Source organism: Lemur catta, chromosome 5 (assembly GCF_020740605.2).
Source record: "Lemur catta isolate mLemCat1 chromosome 5, mLemCat1.pri, whole genome shotgun sequence".
NCBI classification, from domain to species: Eukaryota; Metazoa; Chordata; class Mammalia; order Primates; family Lemuridae; genus Lemur; species Lemur catta.
The window spans coordinates 83780422-83805513 of NC_059132.1; the positions used below are offsets into that span (position 1 = coordinate 83780422).

Genomic DNA, 25092 nt, shown 5'->3' on the forward strand with positions numbered 1-25092 from the left:
CATAAAATACTAAGTTTTAAAATACCTATAAAACTAAAGATAGCCTTTTTTTGTACCTTCCTTTGTCCTATTTACACTGGCTCATAAAAATACTGACTATATCACAAAACAAATTAAAAATTAATGAAAAAATTAATCAGCAACACTTCTCTACTAATGCCATTTAAGGAAGCAAGTTTAGTCCTAGTCAATAGCCAGAAGCAACTGCCAGACATGTGAGTAAAGGCTTTTAGTCTCACTGGTTCTCTTCTAGAATTATCCAGCTAAATGCAGGCTGGATAACCATGGGTGAAACCAGCAAAGAAACCGCCAAGCCAACCCATAAACTCTGGGTTTGTTAATAAACTAATAAGGTATTTTCTGGAGGGAGTAAGGTTTTGTTTTTGTTTTTGTTTTTTTTAAGCATTATATAACTGATACATTGAGTAAGAGTTATCTCATTCCTAAGCATACTCACACTCATTTCTAAATATTCTTTTCAATACAGGACCACAGATGCTACAGTGGAAATTTCAGAGTATAGAGCAGGATAAAAAGTAGAGAGGCAGCAACCAGACCTCTTCTCCCTAACTTGATAAACATTTTCAAAATACCCTTTGAACAAAATAAATAGAGCTGCCAAAACTGGTTGATTCTGCTGTGTGAGTTGTTTTAGTTTGTTTTACCTACATGTACTTATGTATTTATTAAAGGAAAGTCAAGAACAGAAGGGTAACAAAAAATACGCAGGAAAGAAAATCAAGTTCCTCTGCCTCCTTTTTCACCCTCAAGATTACATGTAAATTCCACAATCCTTCGAATAAGTAAATATAGAGTGCTTAGATGCTTGAATGCTATCTAAATTGAAATAAAGGTGCCTAGGAGATTATCACCTTCAAATATTTAACAAAAATCTCAGTACATAAGAATATAAAGCACCTTATAATTAATTTATGTAGAAATATTTGAACACTCATAAACTTAAATTTGTTTCTCCTGTTCAGATATCCACCATAGGCAGGCACTGTGCTAGGTATACAAAGACAAATATATGAACATGTTTCCTGCTTTTGTATTTACAATTTGGCAGTGCAAAGTCCTATGTTAGAATGCTCAGATTATTAAAGACAGAATACACAGAAAAGTACCTAGCCAGCCTCAGCCTGGGTGTTCAGTGGAGAAGGTGATATCACCCAAGACTTGCGCTAGATATTAGTAAAAAGGTCAGGAAAGGGGATTCTAGATACAGCAAAAACAATCAGCAAAACAGACTGGAGGCAGGGCAGTTTCACACCTGCAATCACAGCACTCTGGGAGGCTGAGGTGAGAGAATCACTTGAGGCCAGGACTTTAAGACCAGCCAGCCTGGGCAACATAATTAGACCTAGTCTCTAAAAAATCAAATAAAATCAGCCATGCGTGGTGGCACACACCTGTAGTCCTAGCTACTCGGGAAGCTGAGGCAGGAGGATTGCTTGAGCCCAGAAGTTCGAGGTTGCAGTGAGCTATAATTATGCCACTGCACTTTAGCCCAGGAGACAGAGTGAGACCCCATCACAAAAACAAAAACAAACAAACAAACGAAAGACTGGAATTAGCACAATGTGTACAGTGGGGTCAGCAATACTATCAAATTTAAGCTCAATATACAAAGAAGTGAAACAGAAGCTAGAAAGTGTTAGGTTAGGTCACAGAGGAGGTGTCATTTTGCTCCCCCAGGGTACATATGCAATGTCTGGGAACATTTTTAGTTATCACAACTGGAGATATGTTACTACTGGCATGTAGTAGGAAGTGGTGTCAGGGATGCTGTTAAACATACTATAATACAAAGGACGACCATCTATATCTCCTTCCCTCCAACCCCGCAAGGATTTATCCAAACCAAAATGTCAACAATCAAGGTTGACAATGCCTGTGTTAGGTATTAAGGCCCTTAAAGGACATTCTTACAAGGCCCTGCTTTATTCTGCTGACCAGGGTATCCTAATGTGGGATCTATTAGAGAAATTTCTCTACCTACAAACTTTCACTTAAGAACCTTCCTAGGAAGCTATACATTAGGAACAAAGCCAGATATCAACTCTGTTCACAACGCAATACTACCAGTTGCTTATAAATACTGTCACTAGATTTACAAATAGATGGATCTTTTAGCCCTGATTTCAGAAGTAAACCTGTTAGATTCTTCTATGAAATGTAAATGGAACTAAGCTTTGACAAGTTGTCCATATTAGTCATTATGCAATTCCTCTTTCCCCCTTTCTTTTAACTCTAAGAGACCACTTGTTTCTTCATTAAGTTAGGAATTTCATTCTAGGTTCTAACACTAAAACCACTATACATCACGCCCTACTCCCATGAAACAGTTAAGTGGCAGAATTCAAACATCTGATTCTAAAGCCATTATGCTTTTTGTGAAAAGGAAAATAATCTTTAAATCTCTGTCCTTTTTCCCACTAGGAATATGCTTTAACACCACTCTAAAATACTTACCATATGAAGCCTCTCAACTAGTTTTTGATCCCCAAGGCAGTTGTTTGTATCAAACCAGGAATCAAAGTCCTAAATTAGCAAACAAAATATATCCTCAAATCAGAGATAATATTAACAACAAATACCCTATAATGCCAGATATAAAAATGATTTCTAGAATTAGTATAATATTAGAGTTATAATCCACAAAAATTTAGTCCAAGGCCCTATTTTCATAGGCATGTCACTGTACCACTTAATTTTAGAACAAGTAGTTTAGTAGTATTACTTTCTAAACATTTTTTCTCAAAAACATCAAGATGTCAAGTTTCAAATTGAAAAGATGGAAAGCAAGTTTTATAAAAATATTAGAAAATTAACATTCTTGAAAAATATTTAGTTTCTTAAAAGCTTAAAAATTAGAATAAAATCACTTTATAGTTTGTTCTCTAACATCACTCAGACTATTCAAATTCAAGATTTCCAGAGCAATGTAAATTTTAATCAGACTTAATAAAAGTGAAATTGAGATTACTAGCATTTCATTGCTATCTGGGTAGAATTTGAAAAAGGACAGTTTCCCTATCCTTACCTCTTGAACATATGTATGTACTATATTTGTTTTTGAGTAAACATAATCTTAGAATTCATTATACTAACTAAAGTAAAGCTTTATGAGAGATTATTAAACAAAAGTTTCAACGTGGTAAGAAAAATTATCTCAAAAACATCAAAATACGCCGCGCGCGGTGGCTCACGCCTGTAATCCTAGCACTCTGGGAGGCCGAGGCAGGTGGATCGCTCGAGGTCAGGAGTTCGAGACCAGCCTGAGCGAGACCCCGTCTCTACTAAAAATAGAAAGAAATTATCTGGACAACTAAAAATATATATAGAAAAAATCAGCCGGGCATGGTGGCGCATGCCTGTAGTCCCAGCTACTCAGGAGGCTGAGGCAGTAGGATCACTTAAGCTCAGGAGTTTGAGGTTGCTGTGAGCTAGGCTGACGCCACGGCACTCACTCTAGCCCGGGCAACAAGGTGAGACTCTATCTCAAAAAAAAAAAAAAAAAAAAAAAAAAAACATCAAAATATATACATAAATAGCAGAAGTAAAATTGTTTTTGGATTTTTATTAAATATCTTTATAACACAAATTTCTCTATTCTTTTAAAATGATCCTTAACACAATAAACCAAAATCTGTACCTTTTTAGAACTTATTTGTATAGCTGTACTAATGTGGAGCTCTTCAAAGAGTCCCCCAGCACACACACACAGTCTCCAGCATGTGCATATAAACGTTCAAAAATAAACTCTGATGCAGCAAAAAGCTGTAATTACTAATAGCACAGGCTCTTGACATAGATTTTATATTCCTAGGAACAACTATTAATTCAACTGGCTAATTTACCATTGTTACCATTTCTATCATTGCAAATAATCCATAAAAAGGTAAAGATTAGATTCTATTTGTTTGTTAGACCATACTGTAAGAATAGCTAGACAGATTTCACCAAATTTGACGGTCATCTTTGGGACTTAAACCACGGGCAATGAACGTGAAGCACTTTGGGAATACCTTGAGCAGTACCTTGAAAACATAAGCAATCAACCTAGAGCCACTGAAACAGGCCAATGTGACTACCAAATAGGAGTGACAATCTATGCCATTCCAGAGAAAGAAAACGATGATTTAAGATGGGACTGAAATCAAAGGGCACAAAAGTAAATTCTCATAATGCAGAGACAGTAGGTTACGCCAGGCTAACTACATAAAACCACGAAAAATTAACGATTATCTCAAGCAATGCTGAAATAGAGGCCAATTCTATTAAAAATAACACATTCAACAAAATACTACCCAGAAAACAATTAGACATATACTTACATCAGCTGAATTAAATACATCTGGCAACAAAAAATTAAGAAGTGACCATAGCTCATGCAAGTTGTTCTGAAGAGGCGTTCCAGTTAATAAAAGTCGATTTGTAGTCTTGAATTCCCTCACTATTTCTGATAACTTAAAGAAAAGAACCAAATTCGTCATTAGGGTATTTTATATACTGATCAAATTCTTAAATAAAGGCACAAATGACTTTTTCATCTATATCAAAATACCTTAGATTTTTCATTTTTGATCCTGTGAGCTTCATCTATTACTAAGTATCTCCAATTAAATTTTTTGAACACAGACTTCTCTTTAATAAGCATTTCATAAGATGTTACACATACATCCCATTCTCCTGGTAATAAAACGTCTCTGACAAAAGCAGCCTGTGTAACAAGAGAAAAAAAATCACATCATGCAGAAATAAACTATACATTTCTATATTACATCATATGGACATAAACTATATAAAATATATTGATGACTAGTATCTGTCAAAGGGAGTGGGAATTATTAAAAAGGTGCAGAGTAGCTATATTATGCAAGCATTTAGAACTAGCTTTCCTACCACTGAAGTAACTTCATTAATCATTTCACTATCAAAGCCATTAAATTTTTAAAACTGACAAAGTTAATCAGTGCAAAAATTCAACACTCTTAAATTGTCTCTCTACAATTCTACTAAGTCTTGAAATTCTTAGGAGATAGTTTTAAGCAAAGGAGAGGGGATTTTTAGCAAAGACAGATCTTTTAACAAAGGATGACAGCTGAAGGATAGTTTGCATTTTCATTCCTTTCAGGTTTATAAATGTATTAACACATTGCTATTATTAGTCTCATTTCACAGATAAGGAAACTGAAGCAAAGAGTGGTTAAGTAATCAGGCCCCAAAATATAAAAAGCAATTTGGTAACTTAAAATACCCAAAATAAACATAAAGGAAGAGAAAAAAAATCTAGACTCATCACTGACAGCTCAACAACGGGAAAACAAAACAAGTACATAGTCATTCAATACAGTCTGAATAAATTTGCAAATCTGCGTTTTATGTGCTTAATAATATCATTATTTCCATGTCTTCTTCCCAAAAGGCTGTTGTCAACTGACCAAACTTATTTTGGTACCTAACACTAACGACTCACCAAATAACTATAACTGACTCAATCCACCTTTAAAAACTACAATTCTATGACTACTACCGCTATACACATTTTCCAAACACTCCACATATTCAAAACTTCTTTTAAAAACAAGAAAGTACTTCTACATTGAGAGCACAGACTTTGATTTTATACAACCATTCCCAAAATGGGGAGAAACAAACTATATTCTTCCAGCTTTCTACAGTCTCTAATGCCTTCTCCCCAATATGATCTTAACCACCAGGACAACAATACATTTGTCAATTACTAATACTTGTGTAGACCCCTTCTCTTTTATCCTTCCTCCAACTAGACCCCTACCCCAAGCCTAAATTCCATTTAATTTCAAAAATGTAATGAAATACTAGAAACTTACTCTTTGTTCTTTATCTCCTATCAAACAAACAGATCTAAGTGTTGGTACCCATCTCTTGAATTCACTCATCCAGTTGTGTAATGTAGACTTAGGGACCAAAACCATATGAGGACCAGGAATGTTTCTATAGTGTTTCATGTATCCAAGAAGAGAAATTGTTTGAAGAGTCTTCCCCAGGCCCTGCAAGATTTCAGAATAAGCACAAAGCAATGAAAAAAATAAGCAGTCTTCCATATTAATCCCTCACAAGATACACAGGAACATTTAAAAGAAATGCTATGTGCTTAAAATAACTAACATACAGCAACGACTTAATGTGTGTCAAGGTTTACAGGTGTTATATCATGTCATCTTCACAAGTCTATGAGGAAGGTACTATCATCACCTTCATAAAACCTAGACAGTTCAAGTGACTTTCCCAAGGTCACTTAGCAGAGACAGAATTGAAACACATTTCTTTTAGCTTCATACTTTCCCCAACCAATTAAGTGTTTTACCACTGTAATGATAAGGAAACTTTTTTAAAACATCCATTACATAACTAGTTAAGTAGTAAATGAGAGATAAAACGTCTTATGAAACAGAACTGTACAAGCTGCCACCCTGGAAAAAATTTAATGTTTAATGGTGATAAACATTCAATGATCTCACTAGTATTTTATAGAAGTAGAAGGAAATGGTCAAATCATTGTACTATGAAAGTCAACTAATAGCATGCTTGCTTTCTAAAATGTATTATTTTTAAACTTATGGTATTTTCATAGGTGGTATACTATGAAAAACTACTTCACAACTGAAGTATAGATCCCACTTATGCAACTCAACCAAGCTGCTTATAACAATTTGAGAAAGGATTAGCTTGCTAACAGTTCCAGACTGTAAGAAACAAAACTGTTGTAGTGTCATAACTTTTATTACTTTAATGTACAAAATATTTTAAATTACAAAATATGGCCCAAGAAAACTACCAAACACATACCATTTCATCTGCAAGGATACCATTGATGCCATTCTCATATAAAGAAATGAGCCAATTTAATCCTCGGACCTGATAATCTCTCAGTTTACCCCATTTTACATCTAAGAACAAAAGAACAAACATAATGTACATTTTCAAACAAGAAATACAAATCAAGTCCCCTTTATCTGATATTCAGATGTTTAACTTGGGCCTATACATGTCTACTGATTTCACTTTCTTGACTAGGAGATTCCTATATAGTGGTAATTCTGCAAATTCCAAAACACTAGAGGTAGCTGCTGTGATCTAGAGTGGAGTGGCAGCAGACAGATATGGAAGACAACCAAGTGCAGGCAGGAAACCTGACTGCAAGCTCAAGAGTACCCACCCCAATCACTTAGTTCTTATGTTATCCATCTACTGGTCCTTGAGATTCTCTGGTCCCTTTACTTCTCTTTTTAATGTTAACACAAGTGTTTCTAACTATTTGCAGTTTTTATGAAGATCAAATAGAGAGGTTCTGTGAGGATTTTATTTTCCTCCTAGTAAAAAAGGGAAAATAGGAAATATTTTTCCTAAGTTACTTTTTCAAAATCTTATATAAAAAGACAATATCCTGTCAAGGTATATGACTTATTTTGTCCCCCAGAAGAAGGATTACCAAATATACACAACACAATCACTTGATTTTTTAAAATATGAACATTTTGTACCCTATTCCGTTTTGAAAAATACTACTTAAGTATGAAAAGCTAACCAATGCTGGCAAAACTAGTTACAATGTAGAAATGTGAGAAAGAAAGACCCAAATTAATCCAAATTTCCTTTCCCCCTTGTGCCTCACATTTTAGCTCTAGCCTCTAGGAAAAGAAATGGAGACTGGGTACTCTGTAGCGAAAAAAAGAAAATCTGAAGGTATACACCTTAAACAGATTGCTGAATTTCTAACTAGTTACCTGTCTGGCTGAAGTTCAAGGCTACAGTAATTAAAAAACAAACCCAAATATCATGTCCTATACTGATCTTTATAAATTTTTTACACACAACCACTATGTTGTGATGACATAAACTAGTCAAGTGACAGAGATGGAGGTTGAAAGAAAAAATGTTAGGCTTCAGTAAAGACAAACGGAAGGAAATCCATTAATAACAAATATATTTCATAAAAAATTAAAACAAATTAATATAAAATCAGGAGATGAGTAAGCAAAAGTCTTCATAAAGTACCTTCTTTTAAAAACAAATTAGTTTTCTTATCCGGTATAAATATAAGGCAAAACCATTCCTAGTTTTACATATACCTTAGGGCAATAATAAACGTAATGGTAACTTATACACCTTTAAAAATACAACACCACTATCATATAACATCATCTCCATCAAAATCTAAAGCTTATTTCACAACCAAATATCTAAGATTACTAAAACTTCCCTACAACAGCCAAGACAAATCCAAAACATTAACCAAAGGATGTCTCAAAGAAGAATTTTTTTAAATCAAGTAATTAAATGTGTTTAACGTACATGATGGAGAGTCTTCAAAACGAGTGCAAACATTGGTTGCTTTGGAACTTTCTGTTAGTAGTTCTTCATCCTCCTCTTGCTCTGTTCTACGGTGTCGATAGCTGTCAAGTTGAAAATAAAATCAAATGATTTCAATTTTGGCTTTAAGTATCAGCTACTATTTCAACATAATCAAGTGGCTTACCAATTCCACAAAAATAGTTTTTTAACGGGCATCTACATTAAGACTAAAAAGTGAACCAAAGGAATTAGTAAGTTTAAATCTGAAATGTTTCACAGGGTTATCTAAAATATACATTAAATTGTTATTAAAATACAGTTAATTCTGCAGATTAACCAAAACCCGATAAACTCAAATGTGATAATCTAATTTCAAGGAAATATGCAATCAGAAAATCTCATTATTTTTATTTCAAAGTACACACCTTTTTAAGTCTTTTTGCCAAGGGAAAAAAAAAGTTAAGTTCCAGAAACCACATTTTTAAAACTACCACTTTGACCAAAAGCCATGGCATAAGGACTTAGGAATTTAAGCAGTGACTCAACCAGGACTTTACCAGAATTACTCAAAAAGCTTTTTAAATATACATGACTAGAATCTACATCCTAAAAGAGTCACATACATCCCCTTAAAACTGATTCCTCAAGTTTTAATAATGCCAGATTTCTCAATCTCTAAAGAGCTCAGGTTAGTAAAACTACCAATTTCCCAATTCTGAGTCGTCCAGCTTTATACCTTTATACTTCCAACAAATATTTGTCTCTAATTTAGAAAACAGCTGATTATGCCCCTATTGAGCGAGGCATCTGAATCTAATCTATAACCTAATTTCTACCAAAACTACAAGCTTGGTAAAAGATAATCAGCCTTTCAACATAAAGAAGAGGAAGTATTCCTCAGGAATTCAAACCAAGGCAATACATAAATAGTCAAGGGCCTTCTTGTTTCTTATATATGCTCCTAATCAGAATCTTAGTCTGTTATTTCTTGTACTTCTCCGCATTCTTATTCTATGAAATTGAGTACAAAAATCTATCCCCACCCCAATTTATCCTTCATAAACTGGGAGAGAAATTTTAACACTATTTTTTAAAAAACTCCTTCACAGTACATTTTCAGAATGGTTGATAAATGGTTATAAATGGTTGATAAATGGTTACAGAACTTACCTAAAAGCTGAGATATGATTTAGTGCTTAAAACTGAGAGATCATTGAATATAAAAAAATTGAATATAAAAAAATGCATGTGTGTTCTGATATTCCAAGACAGTACTATCATCCTAATTACTTTATGTAAATTAACTTTCCCTTTAAGAGGGCTTGAAGAATAAAGAACTCTGTTAACTAAGATTCCTTTTCCCCAATAAAATTTAATTAGTAGATCAAGCTGAATAATATATTACATTTCCTATAGAATATATTTACCATATAGGATAATAATAGAATAATAGAACTGTTTCATTTGCATAATATAACTATACCATAACAATATCCATTACAGTAGTTTCCATTTCAAGTGCATGATACTGATGATATTTAACTAGCTGAAAACTTCTTAAATCTGAAACAATTTAAATACATCTGAAGTGCAAAGTTATCCCTTATATAGTTTCATAAGTATTAAAATAATGCTTTGGTTACCCACAATAAGATACACTAAATGAGTGAAATACTCCAAATAAAAGTAAAGTATTATGCTTAATGGTAATCCCTTCAAAATGAAGATAATACTTCTCCATTTCAATAAACTACATAATGAATTTAACACTGTTGATAACAATTTATAATCTTTTAGATAACTTTGTGTATTTTAATTACTAATCACATTTTTCTGCTTTGGAAATTACACAAAAGCCATTTCAGGGAGCCAAGACTGCCCTAAATCTATTAATTACTACTAATTAAACATCTTAGTTATCAAAGCAGCATAGAAATTCTAAAGAATTTATTAATTCAACATGTAAGAACTATTTTCAACAACCATCCAAGGACGGCACACAACTTGACATTTCAATTTATATAAAGACAACTAAGTATGTAACAAAAATGTTAACCAAGATGCTATGACATAAGTCATTACAACATTCCACATACCAGCACAGACTTCAGATAATATACCCTCAATACACGCATGTGGTATAGCCACCTAGAGCACACCCAAGTCAGATCCAAATTCAAGTCTGGATCATTCTAACTACTCCTACATGATGTTCAACATGCTATTTCACTTCTCCATTTGTCTCCTCTCTAAGGAATGGCATAACATCTAAATTCCATACTCAATATGGCTGTTGCAATCCATAAACTGTATGATATAAAAATAAGGCATTAGGCATATTTTTATACACTTATGGCTACAGCACACCAAGCCAATCAGAGCCGAATAAACAGTACTAAAATAAATATATTTAAATGAAATGACTTTATACTTCTAATGAAGACTATCAAAAACAAGTTTGGTTCAGGCTGGGCAACATAGCTCACACCTGTAATCCCTGCACTTTGGGAGGCCAAGGTAGGAAGATTGCTTTCAGGCTGGGAGTTTGAGACCAGCCTGGGCAACACAGCAAGAACTCATCTCTACAAAAGATATTTTTAAAAATTAGGCAGGTAAGATGGTGTGCGCCTGTAGTACTAGCTACTACTGAGGCTGAGGCAGAAGGACTGCTTGAACCCAGGAGTAACAAGATTACAGCGAACTATGATCATACCACTGCACTCCAGTCTAGGCAACAGAGCAAGATCCGGTCTCAAAAAAAAAGTCTGGTTCAACTATGAAATTTAAACTATTATAAACTATTACTCACTCTCCAACTGATAGCAAGTTCTGTTTCTCATCCTTTTTTATTCGTGGGCGCCCCGGTTTCATTTTCAAAGGTGAAGTTGGAGTCTTCTGAGCAGCAGGCTGAATGAAATGCGCAAACAGTTCTGTCTGCTTTAATAAATACTCGAATCTATTTGCTCGGTCAGTTTGCTGCAAAAAATTTTAAGACACATTTTATCAGAATATTAATTAAAATTTCAGCAATCAAAGTTTCAACATGTCTCCATACAATAAACTCAACGATAAAAAGAAACAAACTATCGATATGTGCAAAAAGATGGGTAAGTCTCAAAAGCACCATGCCAAGTGAAGGAGACCAAACACCAAAGACTACATACTGTATTATCCCACTTACATAAAATGCCAATTAGTGACAGAAAGCAGATCAGAAGTGGCAAGGAGGTGGGAACAAGAACTGACTACAAAAGGGCAGAAGCAAACTTTTTTGGGATGATGGAACTATTCTACGTCATGATTGTGGTGCTGTGTAAATGACTGCATACATTTGCCAAAACTCATTGAATTGCAAACTTAAAAGTTATTTTATATAAATTATATTTCAATATAGTTATCAAAACAATTTTTAAATACATTAAAAGACATTGTATACTATAAGTAAATTTATTCAAAAGTAGAGAAAATATACTGGTCATTCATCAGACTGTGACAAATTTTAAAAGTTATCAAGCTTGAAAAACATTAAGTTCATGAAATTTCATTAACCCAAAGCAATTCTTAATACTATTCCTTCCTTTCATATCTGCCATCTGCCCCTTTGAATGTTCCCTATGATCCACACCAAGAAAATGGAAGAATTTATTTGAACAAAAAAATTTAAGCTCCTTAAAAACAAGTTTTCATAATAGTAAATAAATTCTAGAGCCTTTAGGCAACAGCCTTTTTGCAGACACAATGATAGTTTGGTTAAACAGAGGAGAAGCAAGGTAAGTTCAATAAACAAAGGAACCAATTACTTAACTCTGTCTATAAACGTTTAAAATGTCAGTTTTAGAATGACTTACAAAGATATTTTACCCAGCAAAGCAAACACCAGTAGTATCCAAATACCATAATGTTGTAAAAACTATGTATTTTTTTTAGAGAAAAACAACCATTTTTTAAAATCACACCACTGTGAAAACTGAGGCTCAGTTCATTATCAGGAAGGTACATAGTGATAGTTGACTCATTGAGTCACAAATGACAGTCAGAAGCAGCTCAATCTGCACAATAACAACAAGTCGTCAACATGCTTCTCCCTGGTAATATCCTACAGTTGATGAGCCTCAGTTGTTTATGTTTCCAAGATTACAAACTGTTTCAAAGTACTGAACTGAGATACAAATGTGTGTGCATATTTTATGCAATTACATTTCTTAATTCATATGTAATTTTTAAGAAGCCAAGAACATTCAACTAGAAGATATTAGGGGTAAAAAAAGATTACTCAATTACTGTAATTATGTTTAGAATCAAGATAAGTTGCAAAGATTGAGAAGGTTAAAATGAAAATGACCTGAGATCTTAAAGAGACTAAAGAAAAGTGGTGACAAGAGAAAAATTAACAAATCTTAAAAAGCAGAAATAGAGTTAAGATCAAGAACCTGAAAGGAATAAATCATAAAATCAAATAGAGATTAAAATAAATAGCCTTGGACTAGCTTTTTTCTCCAAGACAGGAGGAAATGACATAGAACAGTAGAGGTCATACGTATGTTTGGAAATAGGAAATAAACTGAAGATAGGCCTGCAACTCTTTGAGGAGGAAGACTGAAAATGAGGGTGTGGTAGAAATGGATGGAGTAGAAAGATTGAGCAGTCCAGTTTTAGAATGGCTACATGGGATTTGCTGAGCAATAAATACCAAAAGCCCAAGACAGCAAAAACCAATCAGCACCATTATTTAGTTTTCTGAAGTAGTACTCAACATCCTGGGTTCAAGAATGAAGAGTGGACAGTGAGACTTACCTATGGTTAGGAACTAGCAGATGACAAGGGAGCTTGCTTAGAAGAAAACTGTTCAAGTGAAGATCATGATGTCGAAAAAGGAAATGAAGCTGGGAGACTGAAAAACTTGGGAGAAATGAGAAGAGTTCCGATAAAAGCCACTATGAAAATGAAAAGCATTGTAAAGAACCACTGAAAACCTCCATTTTATAGTCAGATTTGTGTCATAAATCACATATTGCAAAAGTGTGAAGGAATTTGGAAGAGGCCAGATCATAAGAGACAAATAAAGAAGCCCACAAAATAATCCATGCAATAACATAGAAATACTGAACTAGGGTGATAGGGAAAGGAGAAAATTTGAGAGTAAATTTGCAATTAAAAAACTATGAGGTACTGTGATAGACATCTTGGGAATATATTAAGAGGAGATTTCATTTGTTGAGATAATACTAAGTAGATGTGTGGAGTAAAGATTATGAATCCAAGTTTTGGATATTCCCAAGTAAGATGTACCAATGAGATTTAAAAGTAAATGTCCAACAAACAAATGGAAATATTGATTGCAGGTATCTGGGCTAGAGATAAATATTTCAAAGTATTCAGTTTAAAGATGGCAGGTAAAAATCAGTAAGAATCAAACTGTCTAGGAAGAAATAGTCAGAATTTAACAAGACAAGGACAAAGGAACAATCAGTAGTATATCATCAAGAAAAAAAAGTCTTTCAAGGTAAGTAAAGACTTTAAGGGTGGTCAACAACATCAAGCACAAGTGAGATCAAGGCCAATGCAACTAAAATTAAGCCACAGAACTGGCAATTAGATTCACTAGTACAATGTTAGTGTCAGAATCTAAATTGAAAAGAGTTAAAGTAATTTTATAGGTAGACTATATTTCCTCTTAAAGCAGTATTCACTTTAACAAGTAGAGTTGCAAATACATTTTTGCCTTTAAGTTTGACAGCAAAAAAGGAGATGAGACAGTTATACATATAAAATATGTAACAGCAATCATATCTAAAAATCTATCATTTATAATTCACGAACTGTGTTAACGTGTATTATGTATCATTTATGTACATAAAATACTTATAACTTCAAAATTTTCAAGCTATTAGAGATTCAAAAATATTTACTGATTTTGAAAAGAAAGTTAAAGTGCAAGGAAAAGTACATTTTAAAAAATATTTAAGATCTACCATGTGCCAGATATTGTTCTGGGTGCTGAAGACAAGATTAAGACATTGTTCCTATTCTGAAGGAGCATACTGTGTAGTGGTACCATTTGATTAACATATTACTATTTTAACTTTTTCAGATTTCAATACAATTAAATGAGTTTAATCCATATAAATTTGATATATGTATCAGAACAGGGCTTGATATATAGTAAGCATTCACTATTAGCCATTATTTGTATTATTAAAACTCAATTTAAATTTGAAGCACTTTGTAGGTACTGGTTAAGTCAAGTCATGGTTTTAAAAAGTTTCTTCGAAGATTTGAGATGTGAGCTGGGTCTTTAAGGAGTCAAGTATAATGTCATGTTCTCTTTTTGTAAACATCCCACCCAGAATGTAAGAATGCTGTGAGCAACGGGCATATATTTTTCTTTGTAATCAGTAGAGTACAATGCTAGACAGATACAGCATAAAAAAACACTGAATAACTACTTCTCTGGTCTTCACCTCACTCCCCATGCTAAAATCTTAAAGGTGTTAACATAATTAGATAATTACATCATAGTATGTGAATTCATAAAATACTTCTAGTTGATGTATACAGGCAAATAAGACATATTAATAGAAGGTCCCATGTTACACATATTTCAACTGGCTATCTGTGCCCAAATTATAAAAATTTTAAAAATTAGTAAAAATTAAACAGACGTTGCTATGGTATGAACGTGTCCCCCAGAGTTCGTATGTGTTGGAAACTTAACCCCCAATGTAACAGTGTTGGAAAGTGGAGCCTCATGTGAGGTGATTAGGTCATGGGGGACTCTGCCTTCATGACCGGATTAATGTCATTATCTCAGGAGTGGGTTAGTTATCACTAGAGTGGCTTTGTTATAAAATCAAATTCAGCCCCCTCATGCTCTCTTGCCCTTCCACCATGGGATGACATTGGCAAGAAGGCCTTCACCAAATACCAGGCCCTTGACCTTGGACTTCCCAGCCTCCAGAACTGTAAGAAATAAATTTCTTTTCCTTATAAATGTCCCAGTCTGTACTATTCTGTTATAGTAACACAAAATGGATGAAGACAGATGTTTAATACATTTAATCATCTAACAAAAAGTTTTCATTACAGACTCTACTCATATGCCTAGAACATACCATTTTTTCTTCATAGGTAGGATCTGGTTCTTGGAGTTCCTTTTGCTTGCCAGGTGATGCATCATCAAATACTTCCTGGTAGGAAAGAAAAATCATGGTATTGTTCAAGAACAGTAAACACACCATTATATAACGATTTCTGCCCCCAATACCTTCAAAATAATATACTCTTGTTCCAAACTTCTCAGGTACTTAAATGGATGTCATCTGACAAAAAACTTAAATAAAATAAAATCGAATACTATAGGGATAATGACCTATTTAACCCAAATATATACACTGTATGGCTGCTGCCAAGATTAAAACAAAAGATTACTATCTACATCATCGTAAAACAAAATTACTTTCAATACAAGTCATATGGGCAAATCTCTGTCTTTTTTTTATTCATAGTAATAAAAACTATGAAACCAAACAGTATGAAATGTAAAAAAAGTTCCCTTTTTACCATAAAATTGCAATATCTACTGTGGTACTACACAAATATATACAAGGAAAGCAAGATTAGTGCCCCTGATTTCCATCTTCTAGATTATAAAAAATTTATCATGCAGCCTAAATTGAATATTTTAACTATGGTCTAATTTCTAAACTGGTAATAAATACGATATTCTTGCAAATGTATTCATCCTGACATTCAAATGCCACAACAAACAAACTCACCAACAACTTCTACACTGCAAAGTTCCATTCATCCATTTAAAAAAATAGTAATAAGAGTTGGTGAAAGTATAATTTTCAATACTGATGTACAAATCTATGCTTAGCTATATGTACTACAATAAAGCTATCTGTGATTAAAAAGTTGGGAGAAGGTGGCCTGGTATAGTACTACAGTAAGGTCAAACGACCTAAATTCAAGTCCAACTTCATTGCTAAGACCTTTAGGTATCTATTAACCTTATGCTCATCATAAATCTCTGGTCTCCACGTGAAAAAGTGACAAAGCCACCTATCTAGTCCAGTTTACAAAATTCCAAAACACCATGAAAGGTCAAATATTCTCTACAAAAATAAAACATACTTTCAACAGTCATCATTTTTTCAATAGTTAAAAAAAATTGGATTCTAGGCATCTTGAGGTCATATTAATTACTGGCATATAGTGTGCCTGCCTATTCATCCATCTAGTCAACAGTGAAAGAGAAGGTTTAACAAAGACAAGTTCCACACTGCCAAACAGGTAACATAAATAAAAAACAGGATTACTCCATTGACCTATCAGTTCCAAGCAAAAAGAAAAATTAATGAATACACAGAAAGGCTAGCTAATATTACTGGGAAAATCAGCTTCATCAGAAAAAAATTCATGAATGCTAGATTCATTTTCTGGTTTGGAAACACCTACCTTAAATCCTATTTTCAGACAAGAAAAGGGCATTAAAAATATTTTTCCAATGGCGAAATAGATTAAGGTTGTCAGATAATACTATGCATGCGTGCTCAAAGTTAGTTTTTATCAGTGAATTGCAGTGATTCTAAGTTCAGTTATAAGAACAGAAAACAGACTGACAGTACATTTATTTTAAAAGACAAAAAAATTCACACTATAATGTGAACAAAAAATCAAAACTGTTCAGTGATAAGATGAACTGATAAAGCAATAAAATTACTGATATTCCTATACTGAGAAGGTAAAAGTAATTCACTAAGTCATTCTTCAATAAATTGGAACTGCCAAAAATCTTTTTTTGTAAGAACATGACAAGACAAGATGGGTGGGAAAAGGCTCACTTTGGGAGCCAGACCTGAGGTTCTATTACAGGTTCTACTTAACAGAACTCAATTTCCTTATCTGGCAAATGAAAATACCACTGATTTCATACAGTAGTTATCACATCTGTAATCATATTCAAACTTTAATTCAATTTTAACTTAAAAATAGCAATTCAAAGCCAAAATATTTAGTTTAGGTTTTAAATTATTCTGCTTTCTAATATTTACATATGACCTCTGATAAGAGGTTTGTTATTACCCCTTTAAAGTTTGGATGGCAGACCTCTTCAGAAACTGAGGAAAACTATGAACATCCCATGGTAGAGAACTGAGTATTTACACACAATTGCTTTGTATCAAAGGTTTTCAAAACCCATTATGCCCTGGAGCAGGAATCCAAGTGAAATAAATCTGGTAATTCAAAAGAATCAATTAAAACCGTAATGGGGGAAAAAAGGTAACACTGAATACATTTCAATTTAAAACAAATCTCACTCACTGAAAACTACAGGAAATATCAGAGTTACCAGTCCATTAAACTACCCTCACCACTAAAATTTCTTTCAAAGACTAATAACATAACGTTACTTCACCCTAGCTGTACAAATAAAACTGCGGCCCCAAATGCCTCAATTGTAAACTGTAACACCATTTCCTTGTGTTACTTCTTCACCAAAGTTCATTTTCAGAGCACTATTACTTTCATTCTAGGATGGCAAAATCCCAGAAATCTTCAGGTTGCGACTATAAAGTATCTCAAAACAGATCAAAGGCCAAGAACTAAAATCGGAAGGAGCTATTACTTTGTTTCCAGACATCGCAAAGCCTGGGAGCACAGCCTGGGAGCATACCCAAGAGACCCGACTGGCAGCCCCCCCATCCTTCCACCCCCCACAGGACTGTCACCGTCTTCTGGCCAACCCAAGCCGAGAAGTCTCACCTGTGAGGAGTACCAACTTTTTTTTTAAAGATCAAAGCCGACGGAGAGGAAATGTGCTGGACTGAGAGCCAATCAATCGTCCCTGATTCTCTCATTCATTCATTCACCCATCCATACCCTCCAAATTAGATGGGGATCCAAGACGGCTGCCGCCGCCTTGGTTGCTTCTCTCCCCGTGGAGCTGAGCCTGGGAGGGGCCTCCGCTCCCTTCACAGGAGCAGCTGCGCCCGCTTATCCCCACTGCGCACTCGGCCATCCAGCGCTCGCCATTGTTTCTGCCCAGAACAGATACCGCCCCCGCCAGGACCAGGATGAAGAAAAAAAGGCCCAAGTCCTCGGATGCGCCGCTTTTAAATGCCTCCCCCCACCCCGGCCCGTGTAACCCATTCCTAAGGGGCATCTCCCTCGCCGTTCTCCCGAAGTTTGGTGGAAACTACACCCACATTCAGAGATAGGAGAGGGAATTATGGGATTCTAGAGGGAAAAAACGGATAGGTCCCTCCGGGCCACAAAATCAAGAGGATGTTTCGTAAAAAGCATTAGGAGATTTGTCAAGATTCACAAAAAAGACAATTTAAACGTGAAGTGCCAGGAATCCATCTGGGCTGGCTTCAGTAGGTTAAGAACAAGGGCGCAAGGGTGAGAGCATCACGTCAGATCCTCGGGCTAAGGCCGGGTTTGGAGCACAGCGTCAGTGAAGTTCAGCTCTGCGTCTGACTGCCAAAATCCAGCCGAGGGAGTCAGCTCTCCCTCCCCACTGCGCCCTCCTCCCGCGCCACAAGCCCCCCTCACCTCCATCTCGCCGTCCGCGGGACCGGCCGTGGCTGCAGACGGAGCCGCCTGGGCCGCGACGCCCTCGGGGCCGCCTTTGTTGCTGCTGTTGCTCCCGCCGCTGGCGGCCGAGGCTCCGGGCTTGGAAGGCGCGCTCTCGGAAGGCGGGGGTGGCGGAGGCTCGGCAGCGGACGACATGATGTTCCGCCTGCGTCACCCTTTGCTGCCAGAGGCCGGGACCGGCAGAGATGGAGGCGGCCTAGGCCTGGGTGGCTACGTCGCAATGAACCGGAGGAGGAGCGACAGACCCACCCCGATGCTCCCCCGCGCCGCGCCTCCGCGACGGGCCTGAGCCGGGCCCAGGAGCCTCACCCTCGCAGGCGTCCTCGTCTTCCGCGGGGCTCAGGGTTCGACCGGCGCTTACCTCACGGCGGGAATCACGTCGACGAAGTGGGCGGGGCCAGCCGGGTCACTGAGGTCAAAGAAGGCGGGCTGACTTAGAGGAGGGCGGAGAGTTGGGGGAGAAGGAAAGGAAAGCGAAATAGAGACTGAGGCGGGGAACTCCCTTCGCCGCCTAGTTTTCTCCCTCTGGCAGATACCTATCTCGCTACCATTCAGGACAACTACCTACGCCACCGACTTCCAACCCTCGCGAGACTACAAGTTGGCTCACAGGCTGGGCCAGAGCACGCATGCGCATTGTCCTCTCCTCGCCCAAGGCCCCGCCCCTCTAGCGGGCTTGTCTATAGCGGCGAATAGGCGGGGCCTCGCGAGGGAGAGCTCAGAGCGTTAGGTTTTTGCGTCGGCTTCTTGGCATGACGCGAGTTCAGTCTTGCGTGCGTTGGTAGGAGCTGTGTGTTCTTGCTGTGTTTTCTTGGCGTGGCTGGGGTCTTCGGCACTTACTGAAAACTTGCCTGGGTGTCGTTCTGCCTACTTGAAGTTGGAAGTCTGTGCTGGTCTTAAAACTTATGCCGCCTCCGCTTAGAGGCATGACGCCACAGCCTTGACAACGTTGTGGTTATCCCAAGTGACGTGTTTTGTTTTATAAGGAAAAAAAGTCTGTTAGTGCGATTTTTTTTAAGTCTTCGCCTTAATTTATTTGCTTAAAAGTAAGCAAATAAGGTAACTAACGTACACGCTACCGTGTGAGAAACATGAATAATCAATAGATGAGAAAGACAAGTGGTGATGTGTCTTTTCCTCAAGCATCAAAAAAAAAATGTACGTTCTCCTTAAGAAGTGTTAAAAAATAATAAGCACTAATTATTTCGTATATTGCCTTAGGTGGTCTTTAATGCGACCTAAGGGCCTTGCGAATCCACCTGTTACAAAATTAAAGCACATTGAATTTTGTTTGATAACAAATCTCCCTACTAGAGTAGATTGTTATCAGCCCAGCACAGGGTCTTACTCATTTTTTTTATTCCCCATATCCAGTATTCGATAAATGTTTATTGAATAAAGGGGACACACTTTTATTTAAGAGTTGAGGTTTGAGCCAACTGGCTGATTGGCACACAGAAGGTATCTCCTTTGAATACATAGCCTGCAAATTTTTTAGCTAATGGAATGCTAATTCTTTCATTGAGATCTGGTGAAATGTCCCCCAGTTCTTTAGAAATGCTATTGTTGAGACTATAAGAAAACGCCTAAGGATATATATAAAGATACATACCTACGATGATGTTCATCCTAGTCTTCATATGTTATTGCAAAAAGCTAACAATAGGCTGAGTCCAATATTAAAAGTATGATTTCAAAACTATTATACACTCACAAAATGAATTATTAACGTTTAACAACCATTAATATAGAAGAATGTTTATTAAGTGTTAACTGACAAAAACATTAACAGTTCAAAAATGTAGATAAAAGTTTGGAAGCATATTCACAAAAGTATTGAAAGTGATTGTTGCTGTTGTGTATTTCCTAATTCTTTTTTGTTTGACTGCATTTTTTTATTTTTCTAAAATGAATTTGCATACTATTGTATTAAGAAAACTTTAAAAATTTCCAGCTTTATTGAGGTATAATTGACAAAATTGTATATAGGTGAGGTATACAACGTAATATTTTGATGGACATATATACATATCAATATGTATATGTATATTGTGAAATGATTACCACAATCAAACTAATTAACATATCCATAACCTCACAGTTACCTATTGTGTATGTGTGATGAGAATACTTACCATCTACTCTCTCGGCAAATTAAATTTTACAACACAGTATTATTAACTATAGTCATCACGCTGTACATTAGGTCTCTGGAACTTACTCATCCTGCATAACCAAAACTTTGTACCCTTTGGTCAACATCTTCCATTTTGAGAACACTTATTCTTAATTTAAAAAAAAATTCTTTCACTAATAAAAGTTTGTGTGGATGGATAAGAAGGCAGTGTGTAGGGTGGTACCTGACATATAAACACTCAATAAATACTTGTTGAATAAATATTTATTTAATTTTACATTAAGTTGAAAGAATTCTTCGTAAGTTTATATTTATAATATTTATATTATATTATTTTATTTAATATAAAATAATAAATATATTTATTTAGTATTCAGAATATTTCTTCACTCTTTATTCCATCCTAGATAGAATTCTTGGGTCTTGGTCTAGAAACCCTAAAATTGTACAGAAGTATATAAATGTAAGGATCTTAGGTCTGATAACTATTTAAGAAAAGCAATCAATAGGAAGTTAAACAATGCAAATAAATAAAAATTGCCTCCAAAATGGCAATTGTCTTTTAATATGTATTTATATGTGAATTTCTCATAGGAGCATATGAAAGCTATATTAGAATCTCGTCAGGGAAAAATTATAGAGGAAAGGTACTTAGAAGAAACTAGAAGGAGGAGACAGACTGTTTGGATTCGCTAATCTAAGAGAGAAAGATTTTTGGCAGGGTCTAGAACCAGAGAGAAAGAAGAGGGAAGAGATACAGAAAAGACAGGATGCCTGGAAACTGAGCTAGAGGAACATTAGCTGTGTTCGTGAGACAGATAGCAGTACTTATATGGCAGCCAAATCACAAAGTTCCATTTTTCTTCAAAGGTTAAAAGGCTAAAACTAACAGCTAGTTCCAGAATTGATAGCATAATATAGAATTAATGTATTGATAAGAGAGTGGTTTGGGGAGTCAGGCAAGCCTAGATTCCAGTGCAGACTCTGGAACTTAGTAGCTGTGTGAACGCAGGCAAGTTATCCAACATCTTTGAAATCAGTTTTCTCATCTTTTTATTATTATATTATCCTACCTTTATATTGAGGTAATATTCTTATAACAATATAAGAAATAAATGAGATAGTGCATTTAAGGGACCTGACATACAGTGAGCTCTGGGTTCAAGTGTTAGATAGTCTTACCCTGAAGAAATAAGCCTAAGGGTCAGTTGGAAGAAGAGGAACCTAATAGCTTTTTAAGGAGAATGGTAGCAAGAAAACACTAGAAAGAATTAGTGTGTTAGTCATGCCGGCAGCCACAAAATGCTACAATGTCAAACCATGTTAATGTTCTATTTCAAATATGCAAATACACATTGTTTATACCTAAAATTCCCTCTGTAAGATTTAGTGTGCTAGAACAGCATGTGCTGTGCAGAAATACAGTGGAACAAAGAGATATTGCCAGAGGACAAAAGATGCCAAAGAGCCAGGACTCTCTCAGCCTGTGGCCTTGAATAGTAACAGAAAGGAGTTAGTTTTATCAAGGACAAAATGGGAATGCTGTACCTCTTTTCATTGCATACTCATTTTTATTTTGTGAAAACCTAAGAAAATAAAGATTGATTTCTACAAGATGACAATAAAACAGTATTGGATTTGTATCTTAAGTATGGGGATTTCCAGCACCAGATACCTTAATGGTTACACCTCGTATGTATCTTTTTCAGAGTTCTTTCATGTAAGTTATTTGTCAGTGCATGGAGATCTCAGTTAAAGAGAAACATCAGCTACATTCTTAAAAAATAAGTAAGGTTTAAATACATTCTCATATTTGGTCACCAATTCACATCAGTGAGTGACTTTGTTAGGTGTGTATACATGTTGTTACATAGTCAAAGTTGCTCAAGTTCCCTGTGCATTTCTTAATGCTTGTGAAAAATAATTTCTTCTTTATTAGACTGGTTCCAGGTAAAATACTCCTAGGAACTCAAATATTGTTACACAAAGTTAAATCTTAACTACCATTCCTAAACCATTTTTGAAATGCTAATAACTAATAACTAAAGCTACAGTGAAGAAATTTGGGGTTTCTTTGCTCAAAAGTTTGAAAGTAAGAAAATGAAAGAAGCTGTATCATTAAAACATTAGATAAAAGAAAACAGGAGTGGCTACATTATTATCAGGTAAAGTAGACTTCAGAGCAAAGAAAATAGCCAGAGACAAAGAGAGACATTATATAATGATGAAAGTGCCAATTCACCAAGAAGACATAGAAATTCTAAATGTGTATGTACCAAAAACAACAGAGCTGCAAAATTTGTGAAGTAAAAACTGACACTGAAGTGAAAAATAACAAATCCACAATTATATTGGAAATTACAGTATCTCTCAACAATTAATAGAAGAACTAGACAGAAAACCAGCAAGGATATAGAAAAACTCAACACCACCACCAAACAATAGAATCTAATTGACAATTATAGAACACTCCACACAAAACTAGAATACACATTCTTTTCAAGAACCCACAGAAATATAGCAAGATACACCATAATATAAATGTCAACAAATTTTTTAAAGTTGAAATCATACAGAGTATTTTTTCCAACTGCAATGGAATCAAACTAGAAATCAATAACCAAATGTTACAAGGAATATCTCCAAACTAAATGAGATACTTCTAAGCAATCCATGGGTCAAAGAGGAGGTCTCATAAGAAATCAAAAAGTAAATTGACCTGAATGATAATATAATATATCAAAATGTGTGCAACACAGCTGAAGTAGTGCTTAGAGGGAAATTACAGCATTAAATGCTTGCATTCAGAAAAAGGAACAGTGTCATATATAAGCTTTCATCTCAAAAACCTAGAAAGAGAATAGCAAAATAAACTCAAAGTAAGCCAAAGAAAGAAAATATAAGGTAAGAACAGCAGTCAATGAAATTAAAAACAGAAAAACAGAGAACATAAACTGAAACAAAGAGCTGGTTCTTTGAAATATATATAAAATCAACAAACTTCTAGGAGGACTAATGAAAGAAAGAAGAGAGAAAAAAAAAGAGAAAGACAGAAATCACCAATATCAGAAATGAAACAGGACCTATCACTATAGATTCCGAAAACATCAAAAGAATAGTAAGGGAAACTACATACATAAATTTGACAACTTAAATAGACTACTGTCTTGAAAAATACTAGCCTCCTTAGATAATATGAAATAGACCATTTGAATAGCACTGTAACTATTTAGGAAATCAAATTCATAATTTAAAACTCCCAAAAAGAAATCTTCAGGCACAGATAGAGAATTCTGCCAAATATTTAAAAATGAATTAACCCCAATTCATTTGGTAAAGTTACTGTAACCCTGATACCAAATCAGACAAAGACACCACAAAAAAAGAAAATGGCAGACCAATATCACTAACAAATATAGTTGCAAAAGTCCTAAAAATATTAGCAGATACAATTAAGCAATATGTAAAAAGAATTATACACCTTGACCAAATATAATTTATTCTAGAGATACAAGTCTGATTCAATATTTGAAAATTAATCTATGTTATCTGCCAGATTTACAGGCTAGAGAAGAAAAATCATGATTTTATCAATTGATGTAGAAGAAGCATTTCACAAAATTTCAACATACATCCATGGTGAAACTCTCAGAAAAAGAAAAACAAACAGAAATATAGGGGAACATCCTAGTTTTGATAAAGAGCATGTACAAAATACCTGCTCAATGCTTTCTCTTTAAGCTCAGAAATTGGCAAGGATGTCTGCTCACAGAATTCATATTCAACTAGAAAGGAAATATATAAAGCTGTTCCAATTTGTAGATGACATGATTACATAGAAAATCCCAAGAAATCTATGTTTAAAACTTCTAGACCTAATAAGTGAGTTCTGCAAAGTTTCAGTTTCCAATATAAACATTCAAGAATCAAAAGTATTTCTATACACTACCAATGAACACATGGCCTCAGAAATTAAAATTACAATATCAGTTACAATTGCTCAAAAAATG

General features: G+C 35.1%; 1 protein-coding gene across 1 annotated transcript in view; it reads right to left on the minus strand.

The window, feature by feature from the left end:
- The window catches only part of SMARCA5 (SWI/SNF related, matrix associated, actin dependent regulator of chromatin, subfamily a, member 5), a 41052-nt gene extending 21497 nt beyond the window's left edge, over window positions 1-19555 (minus strand). The window contains exons 1-9 of the mRNA XM_045552202.1: window positions 18904-19555; window positions 15456-15530; window positions 11153-11319; window positions 8344-8444; window positions 6838-6938; window positions 5859-6038; window positions 4571-4726; window positions 4341-4472; window positions 2476-2544 (exon numbers count right to left, since the gene is read on the minus strand). Of these exons, the coding sequence (XP_045408158.1) occupies window positions 2476-2544; window positions 4341-4472; window positions 4571-4726; window positions 5859-6038; window positions 6838-6938; window positions 8344-8444; window positions 11153-11319; window positions 15456-15530; window positions 18904-19080 (1158 nt within the window). The 5' untranslated portion in view covers window positions 19081-19555. The remainder of the gene's footprint in view (window positions 1-2475; window positions 2545-4340; window positions 4473-4570; window positions 4727-5858; window positions 6039-6837; window positions 6939-8343; window positions 8445-11152; window positions 11320-15455; window positions 15531-18903) is intronic.
- Window positions 19556-25092: the final 5537 nt, after the last annotated feature.